Consider the following 20,787-nt stretch of genomic DNA (forward strand, 5'->3'; position numbering starts at 1 on the left):
TCCCTAATTTCACAGGCATGGTTCATCTCGGTGCCTAAGGCCATACATCATCACATTTTAGCATTAAGAAAATGAAAAGATTCAATATACTCAGGTTATTTTATTGCTAACCTCAGGGTGATGATGCCTTGTTGGAGGAAACAGTTTTGAAAAGTCTGAGCTATAGGAGATCTGATCAGTTAATATGTCTCTACTGGCATGAAAATTCCCTTGAAAGGCTCACTCAGTGTGACTGGAAACTACTTTGGGCTAAAGCAGTAGCATCTGGGATATGAACTGAAGGGGCCTCAGAAGTCCTCCAGACTGCAGGGCTTCCCAAACTCCCCTGAGTATAGGATTCACTTGGATCCCTTGCTTAAAACAAACAGACGAACAAAAATGCCCACCTCCAGTGCAGACCTCCTGAATTGAGCTTCTGCCAGGAGAAGATCTGGTACCTGTGGATTTTAACAAGTGCCTCAGGTGATTTTTACCATCAGGAAAGCCTGGAAATACTGACATCCATCCCAGTGCCCTGCCCCTAGGTCCCAAGCCTTCCCAGGGATCACCTGCAACTATTTCTAACAGGCATTCTTTTTTCTTAAACATGCACAGGGTAATAATTTCCTGTTGCATAAAGTATTCCTTTCTGTGCAAAAATTCTCACTCCCTATAATCTCTCAGTTTATTTTCCAAACAGAACAATTAGTTATGTACTCCTTGAGCTATAAGCCTTTGTTTGTTTTCTTCTCTTTTTTTCCAAAGGAAATCTTTTATATTGCTCAGGAAAAAAAAAAAAAAAGTTTTCCTTTAATGAGATCTTGTAATAAAATTACAAATTAAAAGTTTGCTTATAGGATGTCTGGGTGGCTCAGCAGTTTAGCACCTGCCTTTGGCCCAGGGCATGATCCTTGAGTCCCAGGATAGAGTCCCCCATTGGGCTCCCTGCATGGAGCCTGCTTCTCCCTCTGCCTGGGTCTCTGCCTCTCCCTCTCTCTCTCTCTCTCTCTCTCTCTCTGTGTGTCTTTCATGAATAAATAAAATCTTAAAAAATAAATAAATAAAAGTTTGCTTAGATAGAAATATAGTTGAACTTTAAAAAAAAAGATTTTATTTATTTATTCATGAAAGACACACAGAGAGAGAGAGGCAGAGGCACAGGCAGAGGGAGAAGCAGGCTCCATGTAGGGAGCCCGATATGGGACTCAATCCCAGGGCTCCAGGATAACACCCTGGGCCAAAGGCAGGCACTAAACCGCTGAGCCATCCAGGGATTCCCCCATAGTTGAACTTTTTAACTAGTCTCTGTCTCTGAAAAGTAACCTGGTTAGGGTGTCAGGCCACCAGCCCATATTTCCTGAAAAAGAATACATACACCCATGTGTTGTAGTACCAGGAGCTGCTACAGTTTGCAGATTAAAGACATATCAATCATTCTTATTATTTAATTACATTTCAATTTAGCAAAGATTTATTGAGTGTTTACCATGCACTAAACTCTATGTCATTTGCAGGGGATACTAATGTAAAATTCTTCTAAGTGGTTTGATTACATTTGTCTATAAGGCTCTTGATGGATGGCTCAGTAGCTTTGGCCCTAATAATAATTGTAGCAATGGGAGAGTTTCAGAGGTCCTCTGATCCAAACTTTCAGTCCATTAAAAATAAATCAACAAATATGTCAGAGATTATATTTTTCAGGACTTCATCTACTAAGGGAGGCAATATTTTTAAAAGAAATAACATTAAATAAAATTAAAAGCATCTATTCATTGGGTATGTGAATAGCTCATCTGTCTGCCTCTGTAGATGGATTCATCTACCTCTGTGATGTAATAAGGGAAGAGAAGGATCAGTGTGGAGCTCTGAAGCAGTTTTCACCTCCACTAGGGATGATCCAAGAGAGGACAGGAACTTTCTTCCTGTCATTTATTTATGCCACCACTACCTATTATCCGCTGTATGCTAAGCACTAGGGATAGAAAATACTAGGACATAGCGCCTGTTCTCAAATAGGTTAGCAGTCGATTTTCATGACTTGTGGCTTCCATATTTGCAAGCAAATTCTCACTGTACTTCTATAGCCATCTGCAGACTACCATAGCATCGGGGTGGGATTTGAGTTGCTTGACATATGGTCCCAGCCAAGGTCAAACAAGACAAAGTTCTGCCTTCTTGTTTCAGCTGCCATACTGTAAATTCCTTGTCGCAATCTATTTAATGCCACATTTTTCATATGTTTGTGCTTTTTATTGGTGATTTCACTATTTTAAATGGCCCCCAAGTATAGTGCTGAAATGCTCACTAATGTTCTAATCACAAGAAGGCTATGATGTACTTGAAATTACGACTCTTCAGTAAGTTTCCTTCAGGCATGAGTTCAGTGTTAATGAACCAATGATTCGATACTTTCAGAAAAAGAAAGAGGAAAATCACTGATCTGTATGTGATTCTGCTCCAAAAAGTGCTAAAGTAATGACTAGAATGCCTGATGAAGCTATGGAAAAGTAGTTGAACTTATGAATTCATGAAGTGACAACTGATGTGAAAAAAACCCGAAAAACGTAATGGACAGCATTGTGAGGCTTAAAAGCCAAAGAATTTATAGTAACATTACCCAGGGTCAGAAAGCTGTTAAACCCTTCTCAGCTGGTATTTCATTAGACAGAAATATTACATGTAATTAATTATTTTTAAGAAATATACATTAAATTAGATGTCTTCCAACAGAAATGGACATTAAACAAGTTTATATATCAATCTACTGCGGAAAATGTTGGATCAGAGGCGCTCAGGACCCTAAGCCAGTATCTCCTCTAGGAGCAATGGCTCAGTATTTGCTAATATGAAGTTTGCAGCAACTTTATAGAACATAACTACTGCAAATAAGGAGACCTGGCTGTATATATAGTATGGGGAAGAGACAGGTAATCGATTGCTCTGCAAAGGGATCAATAATAAGACAGCCTCCTGAGAAGCATTCCAGGGAATGCCACAGATGTGATGAAAGCAACTAAATTCTACATTTAAATACATTTTTTTTTCTGGAAAAACTTTTGAAAGAAAATTTTATATTTTTGCTTTTTAAATTATTTATGTATAAGCAACACCTTATGATAGCTATGATTTCTTCACAACCATCAGACATTCTCAAGACATCTTGCAAGGGAGAAATTCCAGCCCACAAATCATTTTCAAATGTATTAAACTTTTAAGAGTTTAAAATTTTGCAATTAATGAAGTATGTATTGTGTTATGTTTGGTAGACAATTATATACTTGTCAATACTGATTTTGCAATTTTTCATTTTATAGCCAATAATATTTTGTTTGTTTTGGCTCGATTCATATTTTATTTTTCAGGTCTTGAGAAAGTTCATTTTCCTTGGTCACCAAGGGAAGATCAAGACTTTGGGAACTCTGAAGCTTATGCAGTTCATGGCCCTTTTAAGAAAAAGAGTACAAAATTAGGCCCCTTGGAAGAGGTATTATTAGCTCCCACATTAATTTGCCTCTGATCAGCACGACAGCCTATTGAATAAAAGGTCCTCTGCAGAGGCTGCTCTGGGTACAGGAAGACCAGGTAGGAAGCTATAGCAATAGTTCAAGATAGTAAAGCTCAAAGTCCAAACTTGAGGATAGAAAGGATGGGAGAGAGACAAGAGATATTTAAGAGGTTGGTCTAACAGGCATTTGGCAAAGAGGGTATGTCAGAAGGTGTCCAGAATGCATTCTGCTGGGCTGAGTCAGAAGAGGGAATACAGAGGGGGATATGGGTGGTGGTATAGAGCAGATTTTTAAGGTGCTGTGGTGTGCAAGGTGCTGTGGGTAGAGAAGCAGAGTCAAGTGTGGAGACTGTCTGCTGGGCAGGGGGCAGGTGGCAGGGAGCAGGAGCTCGAGGGTGAGCAGTTTGGGTTTCCCAGATAAGGAGATTGATGAGCAAGAACACAAAGCTAAGAAACCAGGAAATAGTGAGACACGAAGACAGCACCATATGAACGTTGTGGGTTGGAATTAAATTATGGATGGGCTTTTGAAAGCCAAAATAGGAAGTTTTACAATGGGAGCCTCCGATGATTTTTGAGCAGAGGTATTTTCCACGCAGAGCTGAACATGAGGAAGAGGGTTTATTTTTTAGCAGATATGCATACAGTTGGCTTTGCAGAGACCAAATAGAGACTCTCATCATAGAAACAGCAAGAAGCAGAGTGCATGAGCTCGGAGGGTCCCTGCAGACATTTGGAGGAGGGAGAAAGGCAAATCCTGCATGGAGGAGCCTCCAGGACTTTACAGACAGGACTCACAGGCCCTGTGATGAGCAAGTAAAGGTGGAGCCCAGGGTTTGAGCCTTGATGGCGAGGGGGCAAGTTCAGCATTCACTGCAGCAGATCTGTAAAAAGCATAAACCCAGAAGCCCTTGAGCCTAGAGGGAAAGGAAAGCACAACCTGCACAGGGGCTGGGTGACCGCAGCTCAGGTGGGCCAGGCTTCACACCGCACACGGGTTGAGAGTCACCCACGTTCTGCAGTTTCCTTCGTCATTGTTGTTGTTTGTTTTCATTTAATCCTTTTCATCTGGTGGCATTTCAGCTGGCTGGGTTTGGCGCCAACACCCATCTCCCTGAGCTTCCTTGAAATTTGCCTTGTGTTCCCCGAAGGGAGCCGGTCCTCCCGGTTTCCTCTCACAGAGATAAGCCTGCCTTCGGGGCACTTGGCTTGGGTTTCGGCTAAGGACCAGCCCCTGTCACTGGAGGACAGAGAGTCACACTTCCAGCCTCCAGGAGTTCTTCCCAGAGATCACCTTGAGATAGTGAGAAAAGTTGGAAAACAGGGATAGAGCAGGGAAGGGAAGTGGGGTGAGGCAGAGGATGACTCCTGTCTGTCCTAGAGAAGCTACATCTCCCAAAGAGCGTGCTAAGAATCCACTGTAAGTCACCTTGGATTCCCACCTCAACTGCCTAAAGCTGTTTCTCCCAAGACCTATTCCTGGTGTGTTTGTGGAAAGGCTACTTTTAAAAGTCTTTTCCCTAAAAAAAAAAAAAAAAAAAAAAAAAAAGTGGGGGGCATCTGAGTTGTTCAGTCAATTAAGCAGCCAAATCTCAACTCAGGTCTTGAGTTCAAGCTCCACATTGGGCTCCACACAGGGTGTGGGTCTACTTTAAAAAAAGGGCGGGGGGACTCTACCTCCCCTTGAAGGCGTAATAACCTGTAGGTATGAGCTGCTACATAATTTGCAAAGCCCTATTTTCAAAAATTAAGGATTTCAAGAAGGCAGCATCTGAGCACGGAACCAAGTGCAGGCTCTTCTGGAGTGCCTGGTCCCATGTGACCCTAGAGGTCACACTCACTTGAAACGGGCCAATGGCTAAGTGTCAGTGCTTTGTGAGATGTGTTTTTACTGTGCATCCTCACTTAATCATGGGTGTGGGAGTGCACACCCACCCAACAGAGAGCCCCCCTCCTGCCCAGCCCCCTTTCCACCTAGTCATAAAACATTCACACCCTTTGCTCAGCTGCTGCTGCCCAGCTTACCTGCAGAGGCTCCTCTCTAGAGAAAGATTCTCATTCTGTTTCTCTACTTAATTTACTCCATCTCCTCTCCAGATGACCTTTTGGTTAATAGAAGTTAACCTTTTGGATAAGATTTGAATATTCTCACCCAAGTACAGGAACCATAAAATGAAAAAATGAAGGGATGTCTTCTCCTGGATGCCACAGTTAAGATGCAATTCCAGTGTAGGGGTAACACAGGGAGTGGCTATTAGCTGGGGTTTTCTCCCTGGAGAGGAGGGTCTGGGGCAGCCTAGGGACATCCTGACATTTGCAAAATCCTACTTGACAATCGTCTTGTTTTTTAGCAGTATGAATGTTGCAATCTTTGCTTTTACCTAGATAAGGAAACTGAAGCCCAGAGAAGTTAAGTGACTTCCCAAGGTCACACAGCAAGGAAGCAGCACAATCAAAACTAGAACCCTGAGTCCTAGATCAGACCACTTTTCTCTACACACACTGAGGAGGACCCCAGTCCATCTCACTGTTACTTCTGTTTACAGTGGGGCATTTTATAAAATACAGCTTAAGGCTTTGAAGCAGCTTCCATTCTATTTATATATAAAAGAATCAACTTGATTTCTGCTTTCCTATAAAGATAATAAATTTCCAGTAATTTTTAATTCTCATTCTCACTCTTCAGAGACAACCCTGCTGCCCAATTTAATCTCAGGACTCACATGAATTCCCGGGATCTGAAGACTGCCATAGAGAAAATCACCCAGAGAGGAGGGCTTTCTAATGCAGGTATGCGATCTGAATTCAGATCATTCTATTTTGTTTCCACAGTTCTCCTCTGTGTGATTGTCTTCTAATATCCTATATAGGAGGAGGGAAAAATAGTGATAAGCCATCAAGATATGACTCACATAATATCTGTATCTTCTCCAAAGTATCATCATAGATTCAGGGGCAAGAATCATTATCACACGTATTCTGGAGAGCTCCAGAATGCCTCGTTCCTTGAGTCAGCAGCTTTCTTCCGGACAAGCAGGACTACTATTATAACTGTTTCCTGACTGGCTGACAAGTTATCAACTATGTAACATTAAATGTTATAACCAATTCCATTCAGAAAGCTCCGCAGCACCCCTTGGGGATCTTCTTCCAGTGAGCTCCTGTTACAGTGATGACTGTACAAAGAGAGACAGGTTCTTTGTTTCAAGCAGAGTCTCCTGAGATGTCTGACTGAGCCTTGGTGGCTGGGAGGTGGGGTGGCAGGTTTACCAGAAGTCTAAGTCTGGCCCAAATTCAGTTTGGTTAGTGAAAAATGCTAACCAAACTTGGCCGAGTCACTGCTATCCCAGATTCCAAATCAATATTACGTCATTGCAAATATGGTAGAGTTGATTTCTGATTTGTTTTCAATTGAATACTTAGATCGGTGACATTCCAGTAATGTATCATGGAATAAAACTTTGAAACTTCAGAAGACACCCTAGATCCTTGATGGGATTAGAGAGGTATCTTAATAAAATTACATACCTTTTTCAGGAGATAATGTGTTCTGTCTCTGCCCTGTACTGATCAGGCTTTGACTCAGATAACAGGATCCATTTTAGCTGGTTTAAGTGGAAAGGGATTTATTCCTAGGTACTAAACTGTTTTGAGGATAACCTAAAGGGCTGAAGAAATTAGCTCAAGGCTGAACTTTGAGAGATGACTTCTGATGGCCTCCTGCAGAACACAGACCTCAAAGGAGCTACTGTCTCTTCCAAGATCAGGAAATTGCATTCTCAATTCTGCCAGTAGAGCCTCCTGGGAGATCTGATCAGCCAGGAAGCCATTACTCAAGAAACTTCTGCTACAGCAGTCAACCGCAAAACCAGGCCTTACATGCTCCATTCACACCCACAAAACACATGTTCTGCATGCTCCAACTTCATTAGCAACAAAACTAGAGACCAGGCATAGATTCTTCTAGCACCACCCAGAGAAGTCAAGTACCTACAGGTGCTCATCAGTAGAAATAGGAGAGTCAAAAATATGGTTTCTTCCTTATTTCCATCTTCTAAATCTCATGTGTGTGCATTGATTCATGAAATTAGCACAAATCCAGGGCTATAGCTGCAAGGGAGTCTCAACAATGTAGTTTTCAGATTTTTAGCCTCAGCTTTCAAGACTTGCTGAAAGGTGGATGGGGTGTGGGTTAAGCACTAATGGACCATGGCCTCCAAATTTGAGATTGGATGAAGCCAGAGGTGTGCTCTGTTTACAAGCATCTAACATTTAGCCAGAGGGGACTGCTGGGTGCTTTGGGCCTTCCAGGACATTATTCCTTGGCCATGAAGACAGTTCTCAGCAATGAAGGTTCCCTCTTAGCTGTTGTGCTCTATGCAGCCAGATCATACAGGCCTCCACAACATTTCTCTAGTTCCTACATATGCAACTATTTGAACTCTTCGTTTAATGGGTAAGATTACAGTAGCCAGTGGAGCCAGGATCCTGGCCAAAACCAAAAAGCATAGAGTATAATGACATTAATCCTAAAGACTTAAGATGGTTGTTCTTAACTTTTATTTAGATTGAGAACCCCTTTGAGAATCTCCTGAAAGCTATCTTCCTACCCAACTAAATACTTAGAGACACAAACTATGGTGTATCATGTCAGGGGATTTGTGGAGACACACCCCCAATGTCCCACAAGGGTCCAGAGAGCCTGGGTAAAGAACCCTGCCTTAGTATATACAGTTATGCTAACTACAGTGACCTGGTCATTCCAATTTGCCCAGGAGCATATGGGGCTTCCAGTACTTAACCTGGGAAAGTCCCAGTAAACTGGGACAACTTGACTAAAAAATTTCTGAGGTCCTGGACAATGTGAAACAAGTGCTTTGGGAAGCCACGGTGGGCGGCTCTGTTATACACCCCCAGCTGTGGCTTTCAGGTGAAATGGAAATCTGGAGACCCACCAGGGTCCCCATGGCCAGGGCTAGAACACAGTCCTCAGTTCTCAGTGGTACAGTACTTCCTGGGCCAGCCAGACCCATGCCCCTCACCTGGAACTGGACAGAAGACATCATGGTACCTGGAACACAGCCTTCCACCCCCAGCAGCTCGTGGTGCACTAGGTTGGCCAACCCCCAGCTGGAGGCAGGAAAGAGGCTCCTGCCCCAACAGGCCAACCCCTCCCAGACAGAACTTTGTGCACTTCCAGCACCCACACAAAGAAGAGACCCTCTTACTCCCATGGAAGTCTTTCTCATGTTTGCTGGTCCCTAATTTTTTTTTTTTTTTTTAATAACAGAGATTTAGAAGTGAAAGACTTAAAGTGAAATGAGAGAGGGAAGCGGGTGGTGGTGATGGTTGTACAACATTGTGAATTTGCTTAAAATCCCTGAACTACACCTCAGAATAGTTAATGTGGTTAAAAAGAGGGAAAAACAAACACATGAAGGGAGGGCAGGAGTGGGTTTTTCTGACCCTCTGGAAGCCACTGGGATCTTGCCTGTATTTCCAATCTGTGTGATCACTGTCACTCCAACCACAAGTTCTCTGTTTCTTCCAGGCCGGGCCATCTCCTATGTGACCAAGAACTTCTTTTCCAAGGCTAATGGGAACAGAGGCGGGGCTCCCAATGTGGCCGTGGTGATTGTGGACGGCTGGCCCACAGACAAGGTGGAGGAGGCTTCGAGGTTCGCAAGAGAGTCAGGAATCAACATTTTCTTCATCACCATCGAAGGTGCCACTGAGAATGAGAAGCAGTACGTGACAGAGCCCAACTTCTCGAATAAGGTATGGAACTGCCCCCAGGGACCCACCCAAAGTCCACATCCACTGTCTTTTGCACCCTGTAAACAGCCATCAAGACTGTTCTCATTCCTTCAAACAAGCGTGGAGCTCACTTCTAGGCAGGGAAGCCTCCAGTGAAGGGCTAGTAAGTCTGGAACCTGGAATTACATTCTCAGGGCAAGACCCCACACTGACCCTGTGGACTGAGCAATAGTACCTTGGGAGGAGGGGTGTCCCCAAGGTCTCAGATAGAGGCTCCCCAGGCTCCCCCTCACAGCCCCAACCTCCACCAGGCGGCCCAGGAGGGCTTCACATGAGCATGCACATGGGCACACATATACTTGCTTACCCACATGTGCATGCATGTGCACACACACACACACACACACACACACAACCAATTAAACAACCTGATAAACAAGAAAAGGAAGACATTGGATCAGGTCAGGGAGATCAGGTTTTCAACCCCTGCTCCTGGGTTATGTGGAGAGCTAGCAGCAGATAGAGGCAAGACAGATAGGGATCCAGGCCTCTGAACCCACTCCACCAGAGCAGCTTACTTTTTTGTACATTTTACACAGTGGGACTCCACACAAACCTGCCTCCAAAGAGAAGGCCCCAGCTTGAAAAAGAAAGGAAGGGAGGAAGGAAGAGAAGAAAGGGAATGCCTTGTACTAGCTTGTCCTTGATGCCCTTCCAGTTTTAATCGTCTGTGTTCCGATAGGGCTCAACCTCCTGCACCATAGCACACTGCTGACCACTTTGTCATCCTTGAAATTCTCATCTCTCTTGACTTCCAGGACACAGTGTGCCTCTTATTTCATTTTTTCTCTCCTCTTTTCCTGCTTGTACCCTAAATGTAGACTTCCCCAGACTCATTCTTGGCCCTCTCCTCCTCTCTCACTAGGCTCTATTCCCGTGGAGTCCATCCCAGGCTGCAGCTTCCATCTTCACTCACAAGCAATAGACACCTCATCCTGTGCCCATTCCCCGGGCTCTCCTGAGCTCTGTAGCCATCTGTTTCCAACCAATTGTTTTTCTCCACCTGATGTCCTGAAGAACCTTAAGTCCTACATGTAAAAATCTAAGTGCATCCTCTTTCCCACCAAATCCACTCCTCCTCTGGACTGTACGAGAACGGCCCCACGCTGTCCCAGAGGTGCAGAGTCATCCCAGGATGCCTTGTCAGCTCCCAGTGCCACCTCCCTAGGTCAAGCTAGCATTCTACCTCTGGTCTGTCTCCCTCTTGGGGCTCCTCAGTTTAGTGTAAATTTCACAGTGAAGCCCGCTCATGTTTATGATGAGCTTTTCTAGTCCCATGGGGTCCCTGCTCCAAACCCTTCATCATCCCCCATCCTTCTGGAGTGTGGTCCTGTCCCACCTCTGCAGCCTGCTGTCCCCTGTCCACACCCAACACCACCATCCTCTCCATCCGCGACCACAACCAGTGCCTGATGGGACTCCCTCTGCTCCATCCAGTGATCCAGTGGCTAGAACTCAGTTCAGCCTAGATACTCATCTCAAATACCACCTGAGTCCATGGAAAGATTTATAACCCCCTTTTAGGTTTTACAAACAAATCAAAGATATTTCCTAAGACATTTTAAAATCATTTCTTGTTTTAAAATAAATTATTATTTCTACCACTTTATCTCTAGTCACCAGGTCTCTGTGACTGTCCCCATGACCCCCAGAGAGACAGCAGCAAGGAGAAAACACTCCACTTTAGGAACATAGGCCGGGTCCCTTCCAGGAGCACACAGGCTCAATGTTTATTTGCAGCTGCCTTAAGTTTTTTCTGGAACAAACTTGGGCACAAGTCAATAAATATTCATTTGTCTGGAGGCAGGCTCGTCTGGAGGCAGGGTCATCTGGAGGACGGAGCTTGGGTTTTGAGAGCAGAGAGATCTGTGTTCCAGTCTCAGGGACTCAGGGTATCCCTTCACAGCTGGCCCTCAGTCTGTTCCTTCATGAAGGAGGGTTACATCCACTTCATAGGGTTAGGGTGGGGGTTTATGAAAGAATCTCTCCAAGAACTTCTAGTGTGACTCCTGACATATGTGTGGGACCCCTTGTTGCTGGGCACAGGCCTGCTCTGGAAACGCTTCTTTAGCTATTTCTCATGTGTCTTGTTTTCCTGATCAAAACAAAAGCTTTCCTTAATCCGCTCGTACGGTGGTGCCCACCAGTGCCAATCTTACGGCCGGCTGCCAGTACAAATGCACCGAGGGGCCCAGAGAAGCATAAATAGGAAGCCAAAACCAGTGATTCACCTCCAAGGATTGGCTTAACCAATGGCTCTGCCCTAACGCAGAGACCCAGCTGAGGGAGTAGGACTGAGTCCAGGGGGCAGTTGGGGGATCATTGCCCCAGTGAGCACCCGACTGGGTGGATGGAAGTCGAAAAAGAGCTGTAGGAAGACGAGTGCAAAACTCCAAGAGTCTGTTGCTTCTTTCTGCACCTGCCCCGGTGATCAGGGTAACAGTGATAGACTGGGGCATCCGACACCCTCCCCCTGTCTTCCAGGCCGTGTGCAGGACAAACGGCTTCTACTCGCTCAACGTGCAGAGCTGGTTCAGCCTCCACAAGACCGTGCAGCCGCTGGTGAAGCGGGTCTGTGACACTGACCGCTTGGCCTGCAGCAAGACGTGCCTGAACTCCGCCGACATCGGCTTCGTCATCGACGGCTCCAGCAGCGTGGGGACGGGCAACTTCCGCACCGTTCTCCAGTTTGTGGCCAACCTCAGCAAGGAGTTTGAGATTTCAGACACAGACACGCGAATCGGGGCGGTGCAGTACACCTACGAGCAGCGGCTGGAGTTTGGATTTGACGATTACAATACCAAGTCCGACATCCTCAATGCCATCAAGAGGGTGGGATACTGGAGCGGTGGCACCAGCACGGGGGCTGCCATCAACTATGCCCTGGAGCAGCTCTTCAAGAAGTCCAAGCCCAACAAGAGGAAGTTAATGATCCTCATCACTGATGGGAGGTCCTATGATGATGTCCGAATACCAGCCATGGTCGCCCATCACAAGGGTAAGCTGGTCCCCCTGACCAGTCCAGTGCTGAGCATCTCCGGGGCATGGTGGGCCAGTGGCACAAGGAAGGGGCTGGTTTGTTGGGCACTGGTTTTGTCTACCGCTTAATGAAATGCTCAGACTCGTAGGGAACACATTAGGGGTGGTGTTAAACACTACCGGCCTCTCTGAGCAGCAAAGGAAAAAAGCAGGGAGCCCCAAGGTGGTTTCCAAAGTGTCATGGCAAACCCCAGGCCTACAGATGACTAGGACCAGTAACCCTCTCTTTACATCCAACACTCTGAGGCCTTACACACGAAGGTGTGACACACTAAAAAGGAATTTGACTCATTATTTTAAGCTCCCCTGAAGACCACCAAATTGTGTTTGAAATTTGAAGAAAAGTAGTGTTTTAAAAGCAAAGTACTACTACTTATTATTTTTATTCATGAGAGACATAGAGAGAGAGGCAGAGACACAGGCAGAGGGAGAAGCCAGCTCCCCGTGGGGAAGCCTGATGTGAGACTCATCTCGAGACCCCGGGATCACAACCTGAGCCAAAGGCAGACGCTCAACCACTGAGCCACCCAGGTGCCCCCAATACTACCGTTTGTAAGCAACTGCTAGCCAGATGTTGGAGGTTTTGAGGAGATCTCAAAGAAATTTTCATCCAAAATATTTACAGAGATACTTCCAAATAAAGATTTGTAAGAGGGCAACAGAACATTTAAAACCATGAAAAATGAGCAAAATGTTTTTGTAAATGTTTAGAAACTTAGTCACATTAATGCCTTTTTCACATAATCAGTGTTTGATCACCGTTTTCAAAAGTACCATAAAATATCATGAAAATACCAACAACCTGAAGAAAGCCCCCAAGTGATAGTAATAATAGTAATGATAATAAAAGTAAAATAAGTTGTCAGTGAACACCAAAGACGCAGAGGTAAGTGCTAGTGTACAAGACTCACTTCTGTGCCTGCATTCGGTTGTTAGCTTGCAGGATTTTTGGTCTTCTTTAAAGCTGCTTCTAATCCCTCCCTAAACAAGGAGAGGCGAAACAAATAAGCCTCAGTGAACCAGCAGTTCTCCCTTCTGGAAACCAAAGTACCAGACACCAGGTTCAAGCAGTGATTTACCCTTGTAGAGCCCGTGGGGGTACTCACGTGACGAGATGGTGGATGGCCTGAGCGCCCGCAGACACGGCAGCCCTTGAGCTCATGTCAGCAGAGTGAAGATGGTTTCAGGCTCAGGAGCAACCTACTCAAAATTCTAAAGGGAGTGGGCAGAGCCAGGTGGGCCAGCTTTGACTACAAGCCCAGGGCTCTCCTGTTACCTCCAAACATCTGTCTCCGGCTCACGTTCAGCTCCACTCTTACTTATTTTTTTAAGTGGACCTCCTTTGGGCCTCACCCAAAGGATATCCTTGGCATCCTCATTAGGAGAAGAGAAGATTGAGGGAGATGTTCTGGGAAGCTTTAAAGGGCTAGGAGGAATAGATGCAAATTATATGGCGACAGTCAGCTTTGTGTCCCTAGGAGTGTCCAGGCCAGGTCTGGGTGACCATCTGTTGGAATTGCCAGTAGAAGGTTCTCTACATGGGTGGACTCCAGGATCTGAAAAGCTAAATTTCTAATACTGTTTGAGTTGTCTTTATTGGGGAGCAGCCTTTCAATCTTTGTGCAAAAACAAAGGCTTAGTCAATTTAAGCCATGCTCTGCAGCAAATCTGTTCCCACTGCCAGCATTTTTAAGCCCATTGGCAGCATTTTTAAGCCCAATGTTCGTAGACAACAACATATACATATTCAGAGAGAAGACACCGGAGAGGTCAAGAGAAGGGCCTGGCAGCTTAAATGCAGTTTAATGAGCCACAGCTGAAGAACAGCATAGGCCAGAACTATGTGAGGCGTGGATGGCTCTCCAATCAGCAAAACAAGACACTGGGAAGATGCTGGAGATGGTGACATGGGCTGCCGTGGGTGGCTAGGCAGAAAGGCCACACCCTGGCTCCTCCCTCTGTTTCATGGCCATGTAGCTGACCCTACTCTGCCAGCCTGAAGGTGGCATAGGAACAGGCTATTGTACAGCAAGGTTAAGCTCCTGCTGACCAGTTGCCCCCAACCCAAGTCAAGAACCATCCACCAGACAGTCTCCTGGTTTCCCCACTGAAAATAGATGCCTAGTCTCTGAGTCTGTCCTTTCCTCCCTGGGGCTTCTTGCACCCCACTGCAGTCCTACACCTTTAATCCCCTTGTACTCTTTCCCATTTGCATCTAGACATGTTTGGATCCCTCCCTAAAAAAGCAAAAACAAACTCTCTGACATCATGTTCTGCTCCACTTCCCACCTACCTCCTTCCCTAATAGCCAAACTTTCGGAAAGGGTTAGCCCTATGTGCTATGCCCACATCCTCATTTCTTTTTCACTCTCAACTCACAGAAACTCATTTGGTTTCCTTGGCATCCACATTCCTGAAATTGCTCTTACCAAGCAAAACCAATGTCTTGGTTTTTCTAAACCCAACAAGCACTTTTTTATTTTAATCTCTTGTGACCTCCCTGCAACATTCAACCCTGTTGATCACTCCCTTACCTTGAAAACCTTTCTTCACATCAGTGATGGAGCAGATGCTAGGTCACCATCTCTCTGGGCCCTTGTGCAAGGGCTTCTATGCTGGAAATGACATTGCATTTTATGGCTTGTAAAGTCAACTTCAAGCCTTAAATAATTCTATTCCATTGTTTTAGTGAAGAAGATCTTGACCTGACTTTTGATTCATTTAAAACTGAGGGGAGGGGTGCCTGGATGGCACAGTTGGTTAAGCATTCAACTCTTGGTTTCAGCTCAGGTCATGACCTCTGGGTCAGTAGCTCAAGCCCCACATTGGGCTCCAGGCTCAGCACGGAATCTGCTTAGAGTTTCTGTCTGCCTTTCCCTCTGCCCCCCCTCCCCCGCTAAAATGAATAAGTCTTTAAAAATAATACTAAAATAGGGATCCCTGGGTGGCACAGTGGTTTGGCGCCTGCCTTTGGCCCGGGGCGTTATCCTGGAGACCTGGGATCGAATCCCACATCGGGCTCCCGGTGCATGGAGCCTGCTTCTCCCTCTGCCTGTGTCTCTGCCTTTCCCTCTCTCTGTGTGACTATCATAAATAAATAAAAAACATTTTAAAAAAATAAAAAATAAAAATAATACTAAAATAAAATAATACAATAAAATAAAACTGAGGGGAGCCTGGTTGGCTCAGTCAGAGAAGTATGAGACTCTTGATCTCGGGGTTGTGAGTTTGAGCCCTACATCGGGTGTGGAGATTCCTTAAAAAAATAAAATCTAAAAAAATAAAAATAAAAAATAAAAAAATAAAAATAAAAATAAAATCTTTAAAACAAATAAACAAATAAATGAAACTGAGATTTTGTTTGGCTTTACACACAGGTAGAGCAGGCATGTACCATGTGATGGCATCAAGTTTCACTTGTCCCAAAATAATATCACCTCTATTGCCCCTGAACATGAAAATCTTATATATTTACTCCATTTTGCCTGGGTTTTTTCCTCCCAAAGATCATAAACTCCTATGAGATAACAACTATATCAATTCTGTTGAGGTTGGCATATAGCAGATGTTTATGCTTTGGGGAACATTTCTGATTTTGAATTTGTTTGCATTCCAACACAATAGCTGACAGAACAACAGAAAGGCAAGGGTTCATTAGCAGTACCTCTTCTTGGGCACATTTGCTTCATCTAAACTTTGTCCCCACAGGAGTGATCACCTATGCAATAGGTGTTGCATGGGCTGCACAGGACGAGCTGGAAGTCATCGCCACTCACCCTGCCAACGACCACTCTTTCTTTGTAGATGAGTTTGACCACCTGTACAAATTTGTCCCCAAGGTCATCCAGAGCATTTGCACAGAGTTCAACTCACAGCCTCGGAACTGAATTCAGAGCAGGTAAAGCACCAGTAAATGCTGCTTTCCCAACGGGCTCTGGTGCAACCCCCAATGCTTTATGGGGCAGCAGGTCATGTAGGGCTTGGAGAACGGATGTGCTATTATTATTCTCTGCCAGTGTGGTTTTGCATGCTTCAAGAATTGAGGTGAGGAAGATGATCATAAGTTTATAGAATGAGGCGAAATGATACATCATTTTGAGGGTGCTGGGGATTTACATTTTGACAATTGTTTTCAAAATAAATGTTCAGACTAGAGTGCAGAACTTATGACAGGCTTAACTAGAGTTTTGGTGAGGTTTTTTCCATTTTTATTTCTAATTAGGATTCAGTAATCCTCAACAAATTTCACTTTTACTATGGCAGTATAGGAATTGCTTAATTAAGTATTTTAAAGGGTTACATGCAATCATTCTGACTGTGTCAGGAAGAGATAGTGTTCACAGGGTTTGTGGCAGGACTGCTCTCCACTCTTCTCATTCCCGGAGCACCTGCTACGCACTCACTCCCAGCCCACAGTAACAACACAACCATGCGCATGCAGAGAAAATGTGGCAGCAGCATAGCCACTCCTGATTTACCTCCTCTTCTCTATTATCTGATTCACTGTATACTGCATCCTATAGCTTTAGGAGCAGTTGAGGAACGGCCCTGGAGGACCAAGGTGATCTGGCCCAATAGCAGTGCATGAGGCTGCTGCTCTTAGCCCAAGCTGCAAACTTAGAATCTCTTGGGAGACTATGATGCTGGTTCCCAGGCCCCATTCCAATAGCTATGGAATCTGGATCTATGGGGCTGAAGCCTGAGCAGTGGCATGTTTGAAGAGCTATCTGGTAACATTGCTGTGCTGCCATGGATGGAGAACCACTGAGCTACTTCTGAGCGGTCAGTGTGATAGCGATTTCCTGGGAGAGCCCCTGTTTATGCCTGTTGTCTTGGGTCCCACGCAGTGTTCATATTTGCACTGCATTTGTCATTTGTTAACCAGATTGTATCATTAATAGTTGTGTTACAATAAGCCAGGACAGGGTTTAGTTGAGCTCCACTTTTTATTTCCAGCTTCTGCCAAGGATTCATCTATTAGGATATGAAGTCTGTGTGTGATGGGGGAGTGTTCAAAATAATCATTAATAAAGATGACTTACTTAACAAATCATGTCTTGTAAAAATGTGTGTTAAAAGATGCTGCTATGAATGGAGGAAAAGAAATAATACCTGTGCTGATTCTTGGGACAAAATATTTATATAAGCAATTTGAAGATCTCATCCATTTAGCAGAATTTGCTTCAAGCTTACCAAATTTCTCAGTACCTGGAGAGTGTATAATCAACTCAGTCAAAAATATTGATGTCTACAGAGAAGAATCAATTAAAGGTGTCAGCAATTTCAAATTCACTAACCATAAATTTTACCTAAAAGCAAATGCAAACAAATTTGTTCAAAAACCTCAAAATACAAAAACTATTTTCAAAAAAGAAATTCTTTATAAAGATACCAGTGACACAACTGCTAGTGAGAGATTCAGCTAAGAAACTGAACTTAAATAAATATAAGGGAGAATTATTCTGCCTATGTTTTTGAATATGCAGAATCAAAAGTTTCAATGTCTCTTCAATGTATACATATAAGTTTTTAAATTTTTTGAAAGAAAATTTATTTTGAAAAATAGTTTTGGGGTTTTTTATTTTGCTTTTTGTTTTTAGATTTTATTTATTTATTCATGAGAAACACAGAGAGAGAGGCAGAGATATAGGCAAAAGGGGGAAGTAGGACTCAGGGGATGCTCAACCCCTGAGCCACCCAGGTGCCCCATGGAAAATAGTTTTTGAATATAATGTTTTTATAGGGGCCTTAACACAAAAGCCAATTTGTCATCAATACATAAATATTTCCAAAAATAATATAATCTTATTATTTTGGTGTCCTCTTTCATTAACAAAATTGTCCCAAGTGGGAAAATAAATTATATGGCTACTCTTGTTATAGGTATCATAGTTGTTGTTTTTTTAAGATTTTATTTATTTATTCATGAGAGAGAGGCAGAGACAAAGGCAGAGGGAGAAGCAGGCTCCATCAGGGAGCCCAGTGTTGGACTCCATCCCAGGTCTCCAGGATCAGGCCCTGGGCTGAAGGAGGCGCTAATCCGCTGAGCCACCCTGGCAGCTCTAGGTATCTTAGTTTTAAAGATAAATGAAACCTCTCTAAATGGGTCCGTTGTCAGCAAATATTTGAGTGTGTGTGTGTGTGTGTGTGTGTGTGTGTGTAGGAAAGGAACATCAGAGGTGAGGTAGTCAAGGCACCTGGAGGCTGTGGTGTGGTGTCATCAGAGTTGTCTGAGTGGATGGATGTTCAAGTCACCAAAGATGGCAATGGGAGTTGGGATGGAGAGAGCAGAAGTGAGCCAAGCTTCACCACCTTCAGTGAATGAGAAGTGATCCAGCTGGGAGGAAAACAGCAGTGATAAGGTTGGATGGCTGAGGTCAGATCTTCAAGGGAGCTGGGGACTTTGTGGAAGGAAGGAGGGAGATTGGAAAGGGGGCAAGGAGCGGGCCTCTCCTCTCCCAATCCTAGGCCTGAATAGCAATAGCCTCCCCTTGGAGGTTGCAGATGAGTGGGAGGCAAGAAAGGGCTGGAGCTTCTGGGAGCTCACTGGCAGCAGAGGGGAGTGCCCCATCATGCAGTGGGAAGGCTGGCATGGGAGTGGGGCTGGATCAGATCAGAGTTGCACAGAGCAGTTTGGAGATAGGGGTCCTGGTGGTGATGGGTGACCTGGGAAGCTTGGATATAAATCCACCTTACTCAAGCCAAACCAAGCCTAATACTGCTGGGGTAGAGCCAGAATCTGAATACTAGAAACAGAACCTTAGAGATGTCAAACTGTCCAATGGCAAAAAAAGAAAACCAGGCCAGTGGAAGGTCATGCAGATACAAAGGGACAGAACTACAATTCAGATCTCTGTCTTCCAGTTGACTCATTTGACTGCCTTTCGGTGGAGTCAGAACTCCCACCCCTGCCTCCATCCCTGTGTTACACACACACACCTGGGTCTGCCCTCTGCAGGCTATGGGCCAGCCTTTGCAAAGCATTCTGGGTCCTGCAGACTCAGAGCCAATCTCCTAAGGCAATTCTAACTTTCATTCCATGGTCTCAGCAGAAAAGCTCCGCTGTGCCCTCTCTCCTCCAGGGCAACCCACATAAGCAGACTAGGAGCATTGGGCCAGCTTTTCTGGGTACACATGATGTCTAAACTGCACTTAAACTTAATTTTCCCACCTCTCAGGAGCCCTTTGAAAAAGTTTCTTTGCTAAAAGTTTCGTAATAAGGCTCTGCTAAAAATGTCCAGCCAAACGGATAAGGTTGAGGGTTCAGGTATTTCTTATTTCTTTGGGCTCTTTAAACCCTTTTGAACAGGACAAAACCTTCATGAAGCAAGTTTTCCAGCAACAATCTCAAGGGTCTGGCATGGGTTTATAAAGAAGACAATGCTTCAGTGTGCACGGATTTTCCAGCCTCACGGAGGAGTTTCCAACTAATAATGTTATTTTCTCCTCACAATCCTAAGAAAAGTTCTCCCCTTAGATTACCAACACATAAATGTAGTAAGTAGGAAATATGCTTGAAAACATGAATTCAATTACTTTGGAAGGAGGCATTTATTCAACTAATGCCTTTGAGGAATTCAGTCCAGTGGGAAACACCACCAAATGAACAACTAAAATCATGTCATTATTATCATGGGATCATGCACTAAGTGTGCATGGCTGGTGATTGTAAACAATCTCATGAGTAATAAAAATCATCCTAGTGCCTGACAGTTAATTTGCTGCACACTGGACACTATTCTAAGGGCTTCTCATGTATTAACTCACTTATCCCTATGACTTGCTGAGAGAGTTACTATTATTCTCATTTTACAGATCATGAAACCGAGGCATGGAGGTGTCAAGTAACTTGCCCAAGGTCACAGAGCTGGTAGGGGCAGATCTGGGAATTAAACCCAGACAATCTGACTCCAGGGTCTATATACTTAACCACTTTGCTTCTTGTTAATGGTGGCTGCACAGAAGGTTCTCTAGTAAGCTTGACAATTTAAAGTATACGTATAATTCTGCAAAGCATACTCTCAGGATTTATTAAACATACAAAGTGAAGAGTCTGTTTAATGTCCAAGGCACACGATGCTTCTCCCCATCACTCCCCTTGACTCTCTGGACAGCCACTTTGCCCTCACTTTTTTTTTTTTAAGACTTTGTTTATTTGAAAAAGAGAGAGTGAGTGACTGAGAGAGCACGAGTGCGGGGAAAAGGAGAGAGAGAGAGGAATATGCAGACTCCCCGCTGAGCAGGGAGCCCAACATGGGGCTCAATCCGAGGACCTTGGTTGGGATCATGACCTAAGCTGAAGGCAGATGACTGACTGAGCCACCCAGGTGCCCCACACCTTGTCCTCACTTAAGATAAGTGATTTTAATCTATTGTCCACAGTCCCTGCAGCTCTCTGAACACGTCAGGCTCCCCCATCCTATTGTTAAACTCCAATTATCCTTCAA

General features: G+C 44.5%; 1 protein-coding gene across 4 annotated transcripts in view; it reads left to right on the forward strand.

Annotated features, from left to right (window-relative positions):
* Positions 1-20,357, forward strand: part of VIT (vitrin) — a 104,644-nt gene extending 84,287 nt beyond the window's left edge. For 2 of the 4 annotated variants that reach the window (XM_038561260.1, XM_038561264.1), the window contains 4 exons: positions 6,171-6,274; positions 9,036-9,262; positions 11,786-12,299; positions 16,049-17,390. In XM_038561260.1, coding sequence (XP_038417188.1) covers positions 6,171-6,274; positions 9,036-9,262; positions 11,786-12,299; positions 16,049-16,227 — 1,024 coding nt within the window. In that variant the 3' untranslated portion in view covers positions 16,228-17,390. Of the gene's footprint in view, positions 1-6,170; positions 6,275-9,035; positions 9,263-11,785; positions 12,300-16,048; positions 17,391-20,155 lie in introns of those variants that run through there. The other 2 variants (XM_038561262.1, XM_038561261.1) reach the window with 2 other exon arrangements.
* Positions 20,358-20,787: the final 430 nt, after the last annotated feature.

This window comes from Canis lupus, chromosome 17, assembly GCF_011100685.1.
Source record: "Canis lupus familiaris isolate Mischka breed German Shepherd chromosome 17, alternate assembly UU_Cfam_GSD_1.0, whole genome shotgun sequence".
NCBI classification, from domain to species: domain Eukaryota; kingdom Metazoa; phylum Chordata; class Mammalia; order Carnivora; family Canidae; genus Canis; species Canis lupus.